The sequence below is a fragment of the Sorghum bicolor genome, chromosome 2 (genome assembly GCF_000003195.3).
Source record: "Sorghum bicolor cultivar BTx623 chromosome 2, Sorghum_bicolor_NCBIv3, whole genome shotgun sequence".
In the NCBI taxonomy this organism is placed as follows: domain Eukaryota; kingdom Viridiplantae; phylum Streptophyta; class Magnoliopsida; order Poales; family Poaceae; genus Sorghum; species Sorghum bicolor.
Window position 1 is genome coordinate 9,781,557 of NC_012871.2, and position 19,659 is coordinate 9,801,215.

At 39.3% G+C, this 19,659-nt stretch overlaps 1 protein-coding gene across 1 annotated transcript; it reads left to right on the forward strand.

The window, feature by feature from the left end:
- Positions 1,429 to 12,137, forward strand: LOC8054429 (cytochrome P450 87A3). Its single transcript, XM_021452932.1, has 8 exons — positions 1,429 to 1,672; positions 1,981 to 2,305; positions 2,876 to 3,028; positions 8,953 to 9,042; positions 9,779 to 9,857; positions 10,047 to 10,153; positions 11,108 to 11,235; positions 11,598 to 12,137. Exons 1-8 carry the CDS (start codon positions 1,458 to 1,460, stop codon positions 11,686 to 11,688), a joined length of 1,188 nt encoding a protein of 395 aa, XP_021308607.1. The 5' UTR covers positions 1,429 to 1,457; the 3' UTR covers positions 11,689 to 12,137.

Sequence of the window (19,659 nt, forward strand, 5' to 3'; positions counted from 1 at the left end):
AATACATGCATGTCTTAGAGTGTCACTAGACGATTCATAACACATTTGTGGTTTTTCAGAACCACTAGTGCTAGGGGCTACTGGAAATGGATCTTTCCACCGGCGGGACAATTGCCTGGGAAAATCGATTTCCATAGTCACGCATTTTTTTCGTGTAAAATCACATGCTATGTGACCGAAATGATTCGAACCCGCGACCTCCCCTCGCGCATAGCCTCCTCTAACAGTCCATCCATCACTCACGTGTGTTTATATTAGAGTTTAGTTTCTCACATATTATTTTAAACCGAGCATACATTGATTGTTTAAGGCTCTAAACAAATCCAAATGAAAAAGTTGACAACTATAAAGTTTCATAACATTTTAAGATTTACAACTTTTATATTGGTAGTTTCTCTATCCGAGGTTATTTATAAAATTTGAATTTCAAATTAGAAAAATTCAAAGATAGTTTTCGATGACAAGATGATTTCAAATGAAAAAGTTATCAATTATAAAATTGTATAACTTTTCGAGATGTACAACTTTTATTTTGGTGGTTTTTTCATACGAGGTCATTTGAAAACCCAATTGAATTCAACAGAATTGAACCATTCCAGTCTATACTGAGATCCATATGTTAAGATATGGTTTTGGTTGGAGGAGTAAGAGCATCTCCAAGAGCTTGGCTAAAATTAGTAGACAAATTCTAATGTTTCGCCATTTTGTAAAATAGATAACTACTTAAAAAGAAGAGGTTCACAACAGCCTTGCTATCAGATAGCTAGTGCCAGTGGTTGGCTATATATGGCCAACGAAAATCAAGGGATAGCAAACTTTCTATTTTACAAAACCAAATAGCACATCTGTTGGAGTTTATTTTTCTACTATAAAAATTCTAAAAGGCCTCTGTAATAAGAATAGCAAAACTGTTGGACTTGCTCTAAGCCTATAGCTGTGATGCTTGGGTTTTGGAACTCGAAAAAGAATAAAACTAGGCTAGCAAGGACCGGATAATGGACCATATGGAACCCCCAACCAACCAAAATCAAGTGAAAGAAGACATAGTTCCCACTCTTATTTCTCCCATCCCATGCTTACTTATTTGTTTAGGGTGGGCCGTGGACCTCAACCACTAATTAAACTATAAATTTAGAAGCAAACGGTTAAAAAAAAGGTGGGCCTCTGGTCCTGTCTTGTGTATATATGCACACCAAGAACCTCTTATATGTGTACCATATTTTTTTATATATAAAAAGAGAAGATAAGGGTTTCTTCAAAAACCTTTGTTTAGCACTGACACGACAGTGAATTGGTTGTGGGGTGTAGGTGATCTCCCAACCAAATCATTTAATTTGACGAATGCACGAGATATTGGACCTCAGAATAATTAATTTTGGACCTACATATATGTGTGTGGGTGCATCTTCTGCATTGGCCAAAGCACAACTGATTTTGACCATCACACGGATTGATTGATGGAGCTGCAAGTGGTAGACGTTGTTCTATATTTCGTCTTTATACTAGCCCTGGGAACGCTTGTTCACTTGATCTACAGGTGGAGGAACCCTGCATGCAATGGGAGGCTTCCTCCTGGCTCCATGGGTTTACCAGTTATTGGTGAGACACTCCAGCTCTTGAAGTCAAGCCCTTCTTTGGACATTCCAGACTTCTACAAACTGAGGTTTAAAAGGTCAGTGATTATTTCTAGATCAACATATTTTCACAGACTCAAACTATTCTTCACGCAGAAAAGAAAACAAAAGAAAAGTCTGGTTCCCAAAAGTTGGACATGAGTTGACGGCCGGAATGTTTCTTGTGTACATGTAACTAATAATACTAAATATGTTTCTTGACTTGTGATCAAACAGCATAGCATATACATATGTATTCAACGCTGTTTAATTTTGCTTATAGTATATTAGTTTCACTACACCACATACTAGCTTGCGTAGGAACAACTTAACTAGTTATTAGTATCATCATCTTCTACTTTCTCAGGTATGGCAATCTGTTCAAAACCAGTTTTGTGGGGGAGCCTGTGGTTGTCTCCATGGACATGGAGTTCAACCGTTTCGTATTTCGGCAAAACGATAAGCTGTTTCAGTTATGGTATCCTGAAACAATGATGAGCATACTCGGCAAGAAGACCACAGCCACAGGCATTGGTCAGATTCACAAGCACATGAGAAGCATCATTGCTCCGCTCTACGCACCAAAAAACCTCAAGGCAGCTTTCATTTCTGAAATGGAGCGCATCGTTGCAGAGTCCCTAAGACTATGGGCTACTAAGCCTAGCATCGATGTGAAAGAGGCTTTTACGGATGTAAGTTCGAGATTTCAATTCCTTGGTCATCATTGTTTAATAATGTGCTTCTGCTAATGATATCCATTAAAATAGTGGATGTACATGCCGGCATATTTGTCAACAGAACTATATATGGCATATTGAGACATGATGGTCTATATGCTGGAGAAAACATGTGCATCTGTCGGTGCAACTTAGGCTTTCATAGATAACTGAAGTTAGATGTGCAAAAGAAGCTTGCCTGCAAAATTGCATCCCAGCATATCTATTTTCTATTAAAAAATTCTAATTAATTAAGAGATGTTCTCCTAGCTAGATTCCAAAATAAAAAGCGTATTAAGGGGAATTAATAAATAGTATGTCACTGACAACAGCATGGACCACAAGAGCATCTGAAACACATTTTATCCTTATCCATCCAACTAAAATCTACTACCAAGCACCAAGTGACCTGAAAGTTGCTCTGCTTTGCATTGGGGTTTCATGTAATTTTGTATATTTGTGATCGTGCTAATCTGCTTAATTTCACTTTATATGTATATAATCATGCCCCTATGAGTTGTGACTTCTTGTTTTGCGCTGCTGCAGTTGTTGTTTGGTATTACAGTCAAGAAGGTTATTGGCTTGGAACCTGAGAGCCCAAGGTCAAGGGAATTGAGAAAAAAATTTGAATTGTTCTTCCAAGGCCTGATATCTTTCCCACTTTGTGTTCCAGGGACAAAATTTTATCAAAGCATACAGGTCTGTGCACATGCCTGTGTTGATTGTACTTTTTATTTTACTATAATATAAATATCACTCCATAGACAAACGTCTTTAAGCTTCAGTCCCCAATTTTCTGTCCCCAAGACACGATGAACTTTACCATATTGCGGGTCTCGTTGTAACAAAATTTGTCAAGATTTCTTATATTGGACGGTTTAACTTTATCCATTTACACTTATATAAACAGGCAAGAAAATACGTGCAAAAGGTCATTAAAGATTTGCTGAAACAACGGATTAGTGCACCACAAAGACAAAATGGAGACTTTTTGGACATACTTGTGGAAGATCTGCAGAGTGGAGAAGCACTGGTAGACGAGAACTTCATGGTGGATGTAGTTTCTGGATTCATATTTGCTGGCATTGCATTGACACCGACAACCCTCGCCTTAGTGTAACATCCCTGATGTTACGAACACTAAAACGGATCATGTCATCATAAGCATTGCAAAGCATATTTGTTAAGCACATTATTATGCATCAACTTAAAACAAGTTTATTTTGATTGCTTGTGCTTAGGAAAGTAGAGTGTACTTATGTTGTGAAGTGATGCTTGTGTTGGTTGTATAACCCCTAGGGCGGAAGGTTTCCGATAAAATAGGGGGGAAAACCCTGATTTTAAAACCCTGGATTTGCCCCCTTTTGTGTAATTTTAAAACCAAGCAAAATTTGAGGTTGAGTCCAAAAGAAAAGTTGTAGATCTTGTCAAGATGTACAACTTTGGTGTTTTGAGTTTTTGAAGTTTCAATACAAAATTCAAAGTAATTTTGAAAATACAGATTTCCAAAAAGTGTCCCCTTTTCCAATTTGAATCCCCAATTCAAAATCTATTTGGAATTTTGAAAAGTGACCAACATGAAAGTTGTAGAGCTGAAAAATTTGAACAACTTTCTTGTTGGAAATTTTTCAAGTTGTTATGCAAAATCAAAAGTAATTTTGGAAATTCTGATCTGCTCCAATTCAAAAATTGGAATTTCCCCCAAATTGAGATTTGAATTTCAAACTGTTTTGTCAAATTCATCTTGTTCCACTCAGAATTGGCTTTGGTCACCAAAATAAGTTTTGTAGCTTGCAAAATTCTGAAGAACTTTTGTTTTGGTGGAATTTTGGCTCCAGTTCAATTTTTGGGCGAATTTTGCAAAACCACAAAACTGGTTGGTTAGAGCTCGCTACAGTGCTCGAGCAGGGGGATGCTCTGCCGCCGGGGCAGAGCCGCTGCGTCCAGTGCCGCCACGCGCCTGGCCACGCAGCTGCTTGGCTGCGTGAGCCCGCCGTGATGTGGACGAGCCCCCAGCGTGCTCATCCACTCCCCTCGGTGATCCCACTGCTCGGCCGCCTTTTTTTTTTCCCCTTTTTCGCCCAACGCCGACGACCGTGCTGCGCCTGCGAATTTAGCCTCGCTCGCTCCCTTCCCAAGCACCCCGAGTACACCAGCAGTTTCGCCAAGACCTTAGCAACCGATTGCGCGCCCTCTCGCAAGCTCTAACCTGTCATAGCTCCAACCCGAGCTACTCCTCTCCAGCTCCGGCCAAAAGCGCCGTCGAGGAGCACCTCACCGTGGCCAAGCCACTCTACTGCATCTCCACGGTTGAAAGGCACCTGTACACACTCCCGGTGAGTCACTGATGCTCACGCGCCTTTCGTTTTGCTCTCTACCACGCGGTAGGTAGTGGGCCGTGACATCGCCGCCAGTCTGCACAGCCGAGCTCCACCTCCGCGTGGCCATGCCTCTGCAGGCCATCTCCGACCGAGTGGAGGACACCATCAAATGCGCATGAGTCTGAGAAAGCTCCCTCGCCACTCCGTTGCCACAGATATGCATCCCACCGTCGAAACCACAAGCTCCGACGAGCTTCCTCTGTTTTCAGTTCGCGCCAGGGACCTCGCGTTTGAATTAGACACAAGGCAGGGGTCTAATTGCGAAGTTCGTGACTCAGGTGAATAGTGCCATCAGGACCTGTTTGTAGATGATTTGTTAGAATTTTGGAAATTCATATCTGGAGTTTGGTAACTCCAATTTTTGTGAACCAAATTTTGTTGTGCTCCTTGAAATGTCTAGTTTTTATTAAAAATATGGAACTGACTATGTTTTATAGTAAAATAATTAGTTATGAATTATGTCTTTTAATTATGCTTAAAAGGAAGAAATTCATATCTATTGCTGTATAGCTTCTTTTAAGATGAAACTTTTATGGTAGACTAATGATTATGTGTGTGTGCTGTGGTTAAGTTTTTAGATTCATTGGATGACATATGATTAAGTTATTTATTTATCTTGTGTAGTGCTTATTAAATAGTTTACAATTAAACTAAAAATGAATAAATGTAAAATATGGTTCCTCTACCTTTATATGAGGTTGTTATATCATATAGATACATAATTTAGCTATGTGTGTGTAGAAAATGTCGAGTTTCTTATTTATCTTGTTGTTACATGCTTCCTTGTGATGGAAATTTATCTTTTTCATGGAAATTGCTATACTTAACCAAATGGCATGAAATTTATACAGTAGACTTTGGAGAGAATATATGAGCCTCTGTAGTTTTCTCAGATTTTACTGTGTACTTTTGATATATGGTTATTACTTTGTCTATTTATCTAAATAAATTAATAAAGACATGAAAGGTACTTATTTAGGGATGACCATGATATTTTCTAGTATCTCTTTGATGTATTTCAACTGTTGGTGAGCTGGGTTTTGCCCAGGTTTAAGTTTGGAACATAAATGAAATGTTTTTCTCTGTAATTCAATTATTAGTGATTTCTAGATAGTTTCTGGAACATTATAAATTGCTCTAGGTAAATAATGTTGGATATGAAACTTGTCTATAACAAAGTTGTATATAATTCATGTATCTACCTGGTGTTAAATTTTGGTGGCATTTGTCCCTGTAGTTTCTGAGTTATGCTTGTTTCAATTTAAGTTTCAGTAATGGTTCCCCTCTGTCAAATCCTGGATCAGTTTCTGTAGTAGTATAATTTCAACTTGCTAAACTTATGAATCATGCTTTCATGATAAAAGATGAATTGTAGTAATTTTCATAAGCTTTCCAAAATGTCATGGATCATGAATTTTGGTGATCTATAACTCTGGTTATAGATGTATGAAGCTTAATGTCTGATTCTGTCCAAGGTCTGGACAGGAATGTTTCTTCATGCTATTTGGCCATCTTATCTATTAAATCAGTTCTCGAAGATAATAACAAAGTTGCAGAAAATTATCTAAGCTTTCCAGAAAGTCTAATATCACCTTTATTGGATGCTTGGATCTCTAATTATGGTTGAATGAAGTTACATATATGCTGCTGTCCTGGTTATGTGTGCAAATTTGATTTATGTTTGAATATATATAGAAAAGTTGTGCAGATTCGAAAATAGTGAAAATATTTGGATATGTTCAATGCAGTATGTAGAACACAGAAAAAAAAATGCTAGGTTTTATTTTCTAGCAATATATATATGTATGAAAATGGTAGCCTTTATTTAGTAAATAACACTATCATGAATTTCAATAATTTAGTGATATGTCCAAAAATCACCAAAATTTGTGGGATGCCTCTGAATATTATTCCCTGGCATCACACAAAATTTGGTGGCACTTGGATGAAGTTTGAATAAAATATTATTATACCCTTAATTAGTAATAATTCCAAAATAATTAGGTAATGATTAGTTAAATTCTCAAAATTAGGGTTTGAGTGATTTTGGGATTATGTGATGACCTGAGGTCATTGACCTTAATGACCTTTGGCATTTAATTATTGTTTGGCCTTAATGCTTAATTACTGTCATTAGTAATTAATTAAGAATTAATTAAGGTAAATAGGATTAATAATTAGTTAATTTAAGATCATTATGGATTAAGAGAAGTCTTAATTTACAGATGCAACCTTTTGGGTAAAAATACTAAGTTGATAAACAACTTTAATTATTATTTACTCTGTGTTGCACCGAGAAGGCAAGTTGTACTCGACTTGGTCCTTCTTGCATATTTGTCATACGCATATCATGAGCATCCATCATTTTGCGTATAGTGCATGTGACCGAAGGAGCGACCGTTGAACCGAACCCCGAGGTCGGTGCTCCGTTCGAAGATGTAGGATCCGAGACTTGGGAAGTCTCCGAGGGTCCCTCTCTGCCCTGCAACCAAGGCAAGCCCCGGATGCATTAACCCCTCCTTGAATGTTTTAAATCTTTTATCACTTATGAATTGAAAATGCTGCATTAGGTAGTTGAGAATTGGGTTAACCTACTTGCTGCATTTACTACCTTGATATCTGTATTCTGTCCTTGACACCTGTTTTATTTTAAAACTGCGTAGCGATGCTTAGCCCTGCTACTAGATAGGTTTTTAAACAAGAAAGTTTGAAGGGTTGTTGTGGGATACACTTATGATCAATGATGTTTCAATTTGAGACCGGTCGGTGGACTTGCTCTAAGAATGGAGTCTTAAAGTAGTGTCTCCGACTGTGTCGATTAAGGACCGTTCCGTTGATGGCCTGCTGGGTTGAGAATTTATAGTACTAACCGCTTGCCCTCGGTAAGCCCAGTCTTGTGATCCCTCGACGCGAACAGCTACTCGCGCACTGGGAGTGGAAAGATGGCGAGAGTAACGTGTGCCCACCTTACGGATCTGAGATGACCGGAAAACATCTAGATCGGCTGTAGGATGGTGGGGTACTGTGCTCTCGGGTGCCGCGAACCTGGTCAGATTTGGGGAGAGCTTGATTTGGGTTGACATATGCAAGATTTGGTTCTACATATGTCGGGTGGTTAGGAACTCCAGCTGGATTGCTAAGCGATTCGAATCGTCGTTGCTCCCCGATTGGGAGACTCAATTCCTTCGACCCTCATCGTAGTTAAATATGCAACTGAATGAAAAAATGAGAAAGGGGAAAATGTCTCATGAGGTTCGGATCCCAATTCCCGGACTCATAGCGACATGAAGCTATGGCCATCGATAAATAATACTTGATGTTAGGATTAGGAACTCACGGATTCGTCTGTGGGGAAACAACTAGTTAAACTGTCCTCGAACTCCTCGGCCTCTGTGGGAGAGGAATTCGCGGTTAAAACTCGAAAATAAGGATGCACTACTAGTAAGCTTTTAGCAAAACATTTTGGCTCCTTGCTCAGCCACTCCTTGTCTACCCTAAGCCTGCATTCCTAAGTTCTCCTCTTTTTCTGTCGGGTAAGTCTTGTTGAGTACTCCCGTACTCAGGGTTTTATAACCCCTGTTGCAGGTGCTGACTTACGCTGCTAATGGAGGTCATGTCGGTGGGCGCGACATGATTTATCCACCTCTTCTACCTTAGAAGCTTCACCTAAGATGTTTCCGCTACTCCACACACCTTTTGGAAATTTAGTTGTTTATATTCCATCATATGTTGTAAATTGAGTTATAAATCTTCCGCACTCCAATGTAAGTTATTTTTGTAACAAATGATGTAATGTTGTGGTAACTCCATGTTGATCCTGTATGAGTTAAAATGTGGATGATTCGGGGTCCTCTAAGGGCACCCGACAGACTACCTGGGTTATATGACTCTCATGTGCAGTAATCAGAGGTCTTAATGATAATAATAGGTGCATGTGGGCCATATAATTTAGGTGGTTCTGCCACACTTAGGCATGAAATTTCTCACGGACAACCCAAATGTTGTGGAAGCACTCAAGGTTGGTACTTTTATACCAGTAGTAAATACTTAAACTTTTTATCGTATAATTTTTCATTTATGGAAGCCCTAGGTATCAATTTTACTTTGTATTACAAGTGCAGAATCTAAATTTGTCACTTTTAGCTTTTATTAGTGGATCCAATTACAATTCAGTACGTAGAATATCTAGTACCAGTTGACTTGGTACAGGCTGTCAGGAAAAATGAAGCTGCTGTTCTGTAGGAGGAGCATGAGGCAATACTGAAAAAACGAGAAGAGAAGAATTCTAGAATCACATGGGACGAGTGCAAATCAATGAAGTTCACTAATCAGGTAATTTATCTGTGATGTATTTATTAGCATTCTGTTGGCATCAGGTAATTTATTTAGTACGTACTTGTTTATTTATGTGTGAGTATGTGAAAAATTGTCCAAATAATTAGGTTGCTCATGTATGCATCCATACAAGGCTTCCCATTCCTTGTTTTTGAACATCATATAATTCATTGAAACACCATGTACTGAAAGAATATTGGCCAAGACCATAGCCAAAGATCTGTGAATATTTTTCCATATAATTCTTTGCCTCTTCGTAGCAAAAATAGCTCCCTTTTGTGGAAGTTAATTTTAAATCCTGAGAGTTGCTCAAATATGAATTATTTTCATGTTTTTGCTTGCTCAATGTCATGCTCCATAACAATATTGTGCCACTAGCGTGCTACAGAATTGAGATGCCATCATCAATTCAAATGTGGGGTGGGACCTGAATTTTGACCATAATGATTAGCACTATCGAAGTTCTCATCATACTACTATTTCACATATCAGTATGCAGGAATAAAAGAAAACATAAACAATAATATTTTAATCAACTTCAAGTTTTTGTCTGGCTTATAGAAACTCATGAGCTTTGATATAATCTAGATACATCAAAACACTATATACAATATAGCTGTTGTTGGTAAAATTTCTCCAAGTTTTATTATTTTTCGTCTTTCACAGTGCGCTATTCAACTATTCATATTCATTCTCTTATTTAACTTAATCTGGTAATTTCTTCCATCTGAAGGTTATCAATGAGATAGTTCGTGCAAGTAGCCATACTCCTGGAATTTTTAGAAAGACATTGAAGGATGTGCAAGTGAATGGTATCTTTGTCTTCCCTCTGATATATGTCCTGCATGACAATAAACTCAGTTTCTTCATTACCTAAAGAAACCATATTCATTAATATGGCTGAAGTTTTTCTAGTGGGCCCACATCGGATATTCACACATTTTTATTTCCACCACTTCAGGTATATAAACTACCTGACATTTATTATATTCCTGATTCAGGGTACACAATTCCAAAGGGATGGTTGGTCTTGATAAACCCCATGGCAGTTCATCTAAATCCTTCAATTTTCAAAGATCCACTCACTTTTAATCCATGGAGATGGCAGGTTAGTGAGTATTTCTTAAAATAAACTACTCCATCCATCAAACTAATTATATTATATGGGTGCATCAACGTTGAAATGGCAAATTCGATCCTAGCTAAAAATTTACCATATCAATAAAATCTAAATTAACAAAAGGTGTATGGAGAAGGAGCTTAAAGGGGTTGAAAACTTTAGATTTCATCACTACTTAAATTATACTTTTACATCACAAGAGTATAGACCGAATAAACAAGATCTATCAAGTTGATTTTGATGAATATATGTTAGATGAAGATGAATGCAAAATGATTGGAATGCTAATTCATTTATACCCATATCGCTTAGTATCTGTCATCACAAGGCACAATTATGTTTTTCCTGGCCCTATTTGTCTGGCGTGACAAATATATATTTTACTAACATGGTCAATATATAGAGTAAAAGGATCACGTTGATGTTTCCCCCATGTCAGCTTATTTTATCACATATATCTGAATTCCTATTCATAACCCAAAAATATCATAGACAGTCTAGTTCAGTTTAGAAGAATATTATCTGTGACCATACCATGACCTCACCAAGAACAAAACCTAGAAATTCTTCTGCCTAGGAAAGAATGCAATTATGGAATCTGTGCCGGTCAAAGTAACTCAAGTTTGACCGAGTTTATAGCAAATAATATTAGCATTTATGTATCTAAACAAAAATTATTACTACAATATATTCTATATCCAATATAATGGTAATTATCTTATATCATGAATGATAGTAGTTTTTACATAAATTTAGTCAAAGTTCAAACTGTTTTACTCCTCGAAAAAGGAGAATTACATTCTTTCCCAGACGGAGGAAATATGTACTACACACCGATAAATACATGTAAAACCATGAAATAAATAACTAGACACCTAGACAGCAGTTGTTTAACTTTGAAATAGTTTTGAGCATGCATAAATGTACTGCTAAAATCTATAGGAGGCCCAGGGGAGCTCCTTAACGAAGAATTTCATAGCATTTGGAGATGGTGCAAGGCATTGCATGGGTGCTGACTTCACTAAGCTTCAGATGGCAATGTTCCTCCATGAATTAGTCACGAAATACAGGTAGAAATGCATACTGACTACAATTTACATTTATTTATGTTTCATACAAAGTTATTGTTTTGATAAAATGCTTGAAAAGTTACAAACGCATATATGTCATTGAGAAAACATAGTGCGACCTTTATATCAACTACTATGTCATATGGAACTCGCATGGGAATATATCAACCACTAATACAAACATAGCTATTTCTTCCAATATTTTTTTATTGGTGGTGTTGTAAGTGTGTTACTACCTCCAATGGTTTTCGTTTGATGTCTTATACAAGAGTTTTTGCCTAGAATTAGTACAACTATCTTTTCGGAAACATCAAACATATTGGAGGTAGTATATTTATTGATGTTCTTTTCTGGGAATGTAGATGGAAGGAGATCAAAGGAGGTCAAAAGTTTCGTATTTCGGACCTTGTGTTCCTGCAAGACTATCACATTCAGCTTTTTCCAAGGTCCTAATTATAATAAAATTGATGAACGCATATGCACTATATATGTACCATCATGGGTGAATGTAGCATGGCATGGGGATGCAACAGTATGCATGTATTGTCATCTAAATAACAACCTTATGTAGTGCGTACTTTTTTATTTATGTGTGAGTATGTGAAATTATTGTTGCAATAATTAAGGTTGCTCATGTATGCATCCATACAAATGTATCTAATTCTTGAAAGTGATGGTTGAACAAATGTAAGTTAAGTTTATTATGTACATCTCAATTAGTATCAATTGGTTGTCCTAGAAACTAAGTTTCACTAGAAATTTGTAGAAAACAAGCTTTAGCTTTCTGTAAGTTGTTAGGTTTAGTCAAACATCAAAAATTGAGGCGGGGAGGCACAAAGTATAAAGTGAAGTATCGCTCATATATTTGGCTAGTTTGGGGGTTTCATTTAGGCCTGATCCCATGGTTGTTTGTAGGCTTTATTAATTGGACTTGGCCTAGGTGTGGTTGTTGCGCGCTATTGTTCTTACAGCCCCTGCCATCCATGTTGCAATAGTTTCTCATGAAACAAAATAAAGAGTTGCGATAGGCTATACTACAACATAGTCATCTCGTTGTAATGCACCCTATTGCAACAGAATAAGTTTGTTATAATAGCTTTTATTGTGGCTAGAATTGTGATATAGCAAGCAAGGGGGAGGGGAACTTTGTTTTCTCCTATTCAATTACCTCTTGTTATGTGTGCAACAACATTCAGACAAACTAAAACCACCCATGGGTGTTCAAGTGAGTGGTGAAGGTCAAGGTCCCATGCTCGTGCCACTTGCCGGTGCTTGTGCTCACCACCTTGCATGTTGCATGCTAACGCTTAGGAAACACTTAGCAAAGAAGGAGAAGGGAGAAAAGAGGGGCTACTTATAAATTTCATGTCATGTTGGATATTGACTCCATCTGCATGTCACATCTAAGGGCCAAATGAAGGAGTATGAACCTGTGTTGAACCACTTAAAAAGTTTCTAGACTCGAAACTTGAATCTAAAGGTTAACTAACGTGGTATGGACCTAAGATAAACCACTTAAAAAGTCTCCAGGCCTGGAATTAAACTTTTAGAGTTGATGGACCTAACTTGGACCTCTGATGCATTTAACTATCTTATTTCTTACTTCTCGATTGCCTTGTTTGGTTTTTTGTAGCCGCTTTGTTGGTTTCCTATTGGTGTGAGAACTACTTTGCTTGTCCTCACCAGTTTTATCTGCTCCTTGTTGATTGATCGATCAATCTAGTAACTACTGTTGTGTTACAGTCTAGCTTCTAGCAGCAGATTGATACATTACGAGGAGTAAAATACACTAATGGTCCCTAAACTTGGGACAATGGTGTCATGTTAGTCTAGAGACTTAGAAAATGTTAGTTTCAAGTACAAAAACATGCCCCATGGTGACAAATAGCTCCAAACAGGTCCCGAGCCAACCTGATAGCGTACGGGGCATTCCACGGTGGCACCAACCAGATCTAGAGAGGTTTTTGGCGCCCTACTACATTGCTGAACTTTGAAAATCACCCCTTGATTGTTTTAAATTATTATCCTTATCCTTACAATTACATTCTCCATCCAACCCAAAATCAAGTGTTCCTAGCCCTCGGTATTGTCCGGCGGTTCTCCTCCGCGTGTGTTGTTTTTTTTTGATAAAGATGAGAAAACTAACCACATGTCCTTTTAGTGCCGTTTTACTCATGATGTTTAGTCCGTTATATCACCTGGTTTCAAGCTTATCATAATTGCAGAGTGTGTAAAATGTGCTTGAGACTTGGTTGTGGTGTCTTGGTAAAGAACTAAAACCATTACCTTTGCAAGGAGCAACAGCTACATGCATGTAAGCCAATGTCACGTAGTAACATCGGCACAGCTAGCGCCCGGACGTCCGACGGATAGCCCATGTCCGGACGCCCGAGTACAGGTAGGTTGCTGCGCCTTTTTCTTTAACTCTCCGCTCTTCTATAATTTATTCCGTGCGTGTTTGCCTACTCTGTCTCCACATGCTGCCGTTGCTGCTGCAGCATGCAAGTTCTAAAAAAGTGACTGGCTAAGTGCTATTAATTAATTAATTCTATAGAAGACGGTGAGATGGAGATACTAGTGAGCACGTCCATCTGCATGTCAAGAGTGTTGGCACGTACAAAACATCTGCATGTGGCCGCATGTGCAAGATCCTGTTGCACTCCTATGCGCGTGTGCTGCTGCTGCGTGCCGCTGCTGGGATGCACACGCCTGCTGCTGCTGCGCCGCTGCTTGGCTACACGCACCCCCATGCGACTGCTGCTGTGCGCCTAGGCATGCTTGTCTACTGCTTCGCAAACTTTTATGAACTACTTCTCACCGTATGTTTAAAATAAATAAAATATTTGGAACATACTATTACAACAAATAGGCATAGCCACTGCAACATCAGCAACATCTACATAAAATACTTACAACATATTTCTAAAATAGCTGAAACATTTAAAACATACACTTGCGTATAGCCATTATAACATATACAACTACAACATATGAAATACCAGATAAAACACTTGTAGCATACGTATGAACAGATGAAATATGGGAAACATATAATTGCAACATACGTGTATATATATAGCTACTGCAACATATGCAACACCAGATAAAACATTTGCAACATACATTTAAAACGGATGAAATATTGAAAACATACAATTGCAACATACGTGTACAACCATTGCAACATATGCAACACGGGATAAACACACTTGTAATATACATTTGAAACAGATAAAACTATACAATCGCAACATACGTATATAGCCATTTGCAACATATACAAATACCAAATCTACTTTTGCAATATTCACCTGAAACATACATTTTAAAACACATGGGATATAAAGACCACGATTCAACATGGAACTCAATGCCATGGAGTGACACAGAGGTTGGTGGTGCGGAGTTCATCCACACACAAATTAGTTTCCATTTTAATATGCATGTATGTGCATATACACACACCACCGGTGACATGCATCCTTAAAAAAAATACTAAGCATTGCATGTCTGGATGAAAAAATTCCACATGGCCAAAGTCGCCCATGTTTTGAGACTGCATGCACACCAGGAAAGTGGTGGAGACCACGTACGAGATGTGATGTAGCAGGGCATGACAGCACTAATTAAGTGGCTAGTATGCATGTTTGGATTCCTATGACCGGTGATTGATCAGATGAAGTGAGCTATTTCCCATGCGTGACTAGAGAAAATTAATTGAAAAAAATCATGATAATTAATGAAGGTTTGGGGGCGGGACTCGCGGGGTGCGCGGTGTGCAACGTGGACGGGTTCGTCCGGACGGACGGACGCCCTGTATGGAGAATTACGGTAGTAACATCTCAACTATATATTGGCGTGCGTGTGTGGTCAACCAATTAGGTTCTAGACAGGGGCAGACCTAGGGCCTGGGCTCGGGGGCTGCAGCCTCGGTCCAGCCCAAGCAACACTGAATACACCGCCTAGCCATGAAAGAAAGCCCAACACTAGTGGATACAGGCTCATCTGCTTGCCTGATGGTCTCTATTATATTTGCGTGGCCTTCAAAGGTTCAGCCTTCTAGTCTCTGTTCGTTTCTGCTTCAAATGCGTTCAGAACGCGCGGTGGCTGGTGACAAAAGGAAAACGGTTGTTTTCTCAAGCTCCGAGTAGGAACAGCAGCAACAAGGTACTTCATTCTTGGTCTGTGTGTTGGGCCGGGATGCAGCAACAATTAAAGAGGGCCTAAAAGGTTAGCACTTCAATGGCCGGCATGCACCAGCCCTTGTAAGCTACGATCGTGGCTTACAAATTTTACAGCAGTGAGAAATGTCTCATCCAAATACTACGGGGGTTCTCCTCCAAAACAAAACAAAAAATACCAAAAAAAGAAGAACAATTAGGAACGAATTTTTTTTTTTGCGAGCAAAGAGAGAAAACTTTATTAGCTAGTCTCCGGCAAATTACAATTGACTCTAAGGAAGGACCAGGCACACGCAGGCGCTCGTCCTGACCAAGTCGCAGAATGTTTACATTGTCTAGCTAATAAAGCTAATGTGTTAGCAACTTGATTGCAATCTCTCTTTACTAGGGAGCACTTCCAGTTTCTCATTAGCCGGACCAGTCCACTTGCTTCCTCCATGATTGGGCCCACCTCCGATCTATCCACCGTTTTGGTTTCTGAGGGAAGCTAAAATTCTTGTGCAATCTGTTTCAACAATAAGTTGAGATAATCCCCATGGATGCGCCCAGCGGAGGCCTTCAGTACAGGCGAGAGCTTCTGCTTCCGGAGCGCTATTGCATTTTCCGACGATTTTGCAAGCTGTAAAAATCACTGTCCCATTGGAGTCTTTGGCCACGGCTCCCACTCCAGCATCCCCTGACTGCTCCTTATAAGAGCCATCCACGTTCAACTTGGTCCAGCCTTCCATCGGGGGTTCCCATTGCCTTGTCGATCTAGTGAGCTGGTGGATATGTGCTACTGATTGTCCATCACTGTGCACTTCCTGCTTCCCCTTACTGTCCAACGGAAGGGCCCAGCCTGCCTATTCCAAGCTCGACGGTAGCTTTGCAGAAAGCCAACTGATTCTGTCACCGGTGTATGGCCTGTCCCGTGTGTCATACCATTGTGAACATGCCAGGCACGCCACAGGAGAAGAAGGATCAGGCTGCGCTGCTCCTTCGAACATCTATCCAGAAGAAGCAACAACCAGTCTTTCCCAACATATGTGAACTGTTCATCATCCGGCAACTCCCGATGTTCAGACATGGCAAACCGCAGTGCCTTTGCTTGGGGGCATACAACCACAACATGATGGCTAGTTTCAATTTCATTGACACAGATCACAGACTGGGGATGCATCCAAGCGTCTTTTGCATTTATTACCTTTAGTCGGCAAAATGTCCCTCCTCAGTTTCCAAGCAAAAATTCTCACCTTTGGGGGAACATCACAAGTCCAAATATTGCTCCACAATTTCCTATCCCCCGCTGGCCTGGAGCTAGAGGCTGTGCTAACCTCCCTTCTCACCGAAAAAATTCCTGTCTTCTCTGGTTGCCAAGCAAAAAAATCCTCCGTTCTTCTTGTTGCAAGCCTGATCCTGGAGATGGCATCAACATCCGCAGCATTGAACAGACCACGTAGTAGGTTGTAATCCCAGTTATTTCCTTCTGTGTTGAGTAATTCGGCAACCCAGTGAAGCCTGCACCTCCCTCTTCTAGTTGAGACCCTGTGTGAGAATTCTCTGGGGATCCATGGATCCCTCCAAATTCGAATTTGCTTCCCATCACCCACTCTCCAAATGGCTCCTTTTTTCAGCAGATTTAAACCACGCATAATTGCCTGCCAAGTCGAAGAAGGGTTAGAGCAGAAAGTTGTATCAAGCAAATGACCGTGGGGGTAGTATCTAGCTTTCAATAATCTTGCACATAGGCTGTCAGGATAAATTAGGAGGCTCCAGGCTTGCCGGGCGAGCAAAGCTTGGTTGAACAGACGCAGGTCCTTAAAGCCAAGACCTCCCCAACCCTTCTTGAGAGTCATTTGATCCCAGGCTAGCCACGCCATCTTCTTTTTCCCTTTCTCTGTACCCCACCAAAATTCTCGAATTAGACTCGTTAGCTCATCATTGAGTTAGTGGTAGCTGGAAAACACTCATTATGTATGTGGGTAAAGCTTGCGCCACCGCTTTAATCAACACCTCCTTAGCTCCTGAGGACATCGATTTCTCTGAGTAATCCGTAAGACGTTTACCAAGCCTTTCCTTGATTGATTGTAATTTGTCCTTCTTCATACATCCTCGTGTTGTCGGCAGCCCCAAATATTTTGCATCGAAATCTGTAACTTGCACATTTAGGATGGTCCTCACCTCCTCCTGATCCGAGGGATTCCCATTTGGGCTCAACATTATAGAGCATTTAGCCGGGTTAAGTAGTTGTCCCGTGCAGCGCTCGTAACATGACAAAACTTCCTTGCAACTGCCCTGAAGAATAAAAGAGTATCATCGGCAAATAACAGATGAGATATACCGGGCGCACCCCTGCAAATCTTCAGTTCCTTCAGAGTCTCATCTCGAATCCTCCTATTAATCAGCTGAGACAAACCATCAATTAGGAACGAATTTAAGTTGAATAGAACTCGAAAAAAGATCGGCTGAGATCAACAAGCACACCTCGACCAACACTACTCTCCCCCACAAAATCGCAAGGCACGTGACTTGAACTACCCTAATTGGATTGGTCGACATTGCCCCAAGGCAAAATTTGCACTGCGCATGATGTTGGCAAATAGCACATCTAATATTTCATAATATAATTAGGGAGGGTAGAATTGCGCCTGTGTAATTTCTGCACCCGAGTCAATCTAAAAAAAGAGCGAGCGTCTACCTCTCCCACTGACAGAGCGCACAATTTTCCATTCTCCTCCTTTGCTTCCAATAGTTTTTTCTACCATTCTATCTACCATTGCCGCCTTAACTGGGGTCCACCGTTTTCATCATCAAGTTAGTCGGCAATAGTTTTCTGCCATTCTATCTACCATTGCTGACACAACAAGTTAGTCGACAATAGTTTTCTACTATTCTATCTTCCATTCTATCTATCATCTTCAACAGTTCAACCAAATCGGTAGTCCTCCATACTCGTTTGCCAATACCTTACCGCTATTGCCGATTATCCATAGCCCAACCCCTTATTCTAAAGTATATATGTCTGCATGAAATAAACTTAAAGTCACACATATCTATGTTGCGAGTATAACATACTTTGTTTTTAGATTTTATAAGAGATTTTTTAAAGACAGGATATTACCTATGTGATGGACACTAATATTTACATGTATACTCGAATCTAAGCACAAGATGGTATGGAGATATGACAGAATTTATTTGTGGATTTATTGGTGCACGAAAGAAATGGATATTGAAGATTTCTTTCTGACGATATAAAATGTTATCATAGCCGCATCACGAAAAGATGTTATACTCACAATATAGATATATGTGGCGCTCGCGCTCTCCATGACCATATTAATTTCATAGGCCTTGTCTGTTGGATTAAATATCATTTTAACATCGTATTTAATTTTATAATATTATTATCTTATCCTTCAACTCATGTGTTTTTAGTAACAACGCATAGGCACAAACCTAGTGATAATAAAAAACAACAAGAATAGACTAAATATATAGTGTTACGGCCAAGAGTTCATGCATAAAAGGTTGTTTTTTTATATATATATTTGCTTCGCTAAGGGTAATTTGGGTTTTACTCATGGCGAAGGTTCCTAAATGAGTTGTTAAATCCAAAAAGAACATTTTAAATTTACCTTCCATATTTCATAATCTATTTTAATTTTTAATAGAATAGAGTTTATGAGTGTTTGTTTCTAAACCTATTCAAGTGACGATTTGTTTTAATACAATTTCTCCAAACTAAAGTTTAACTATTGTTTTCCTAAAATAGTTATGTTCAAAGGTATGAGCAAGTTTGAATTTGAGTTGGCTCTCAACTTCAAACTGAGCGATGTTATACTTATTTTCTCTTTCTAATTTCCTAAGTCAATTTGTGTAGTAGATACATCGTGCATGTATGTGTGTGCCTTGGCTTTCGCTTAGTTTCAGTTGGAATCGGAGTCAACTTTTTTTGGTGAAAACCCCTAAACTTTTTTAGAAATTGATGAAAACCCTTATTAGGGCATGTTCGTTTGCAAATTGGTTGGAGGGGATTGAGGTGGTTTAAATCCCTAGCAAGTTAAAAGTTCCTCTTAATTCCTCCAATCCTCTTCAACCCTCATGAAATGGGGCAATAACCGAAAGGTCTTAGTATAAAAGAAGGGAAACCTTCCCTAATGGGCAGCTGGCCAACAGGGCAGGGCCCGTTCAGTTAAGCTTTTTTGGTCTGAAACGGTCCGGAATAATTTTAGCCTAATTTATGAATGGTTGCAGGCTCGCA

Bases quoted from the DNA above. Each gene is read 5' to 3' on its own strand.
- LOC8054429 (XM_021452932.1), top strand. From the start codon at position 1,458: ATGGAGCTGCAAGTGGTAGACGTTGTTCTATATTTCGTCTTTATACTA. The intron at 3,029-8,952 runs GTCTGTGCACAT...GCTGTTCTGTAG, and splicing joins AATTTTATCAAAGCATACAG to GAGGAGCATGAGGCAATACT. The intron at 10,154-11,107 runs GTTAGTGAGTAT...TAAAATCTATAG, and splicing joins TTAATCCATGGAGATGGCAG to GAGGCCCAGGGGAGCTCCTT.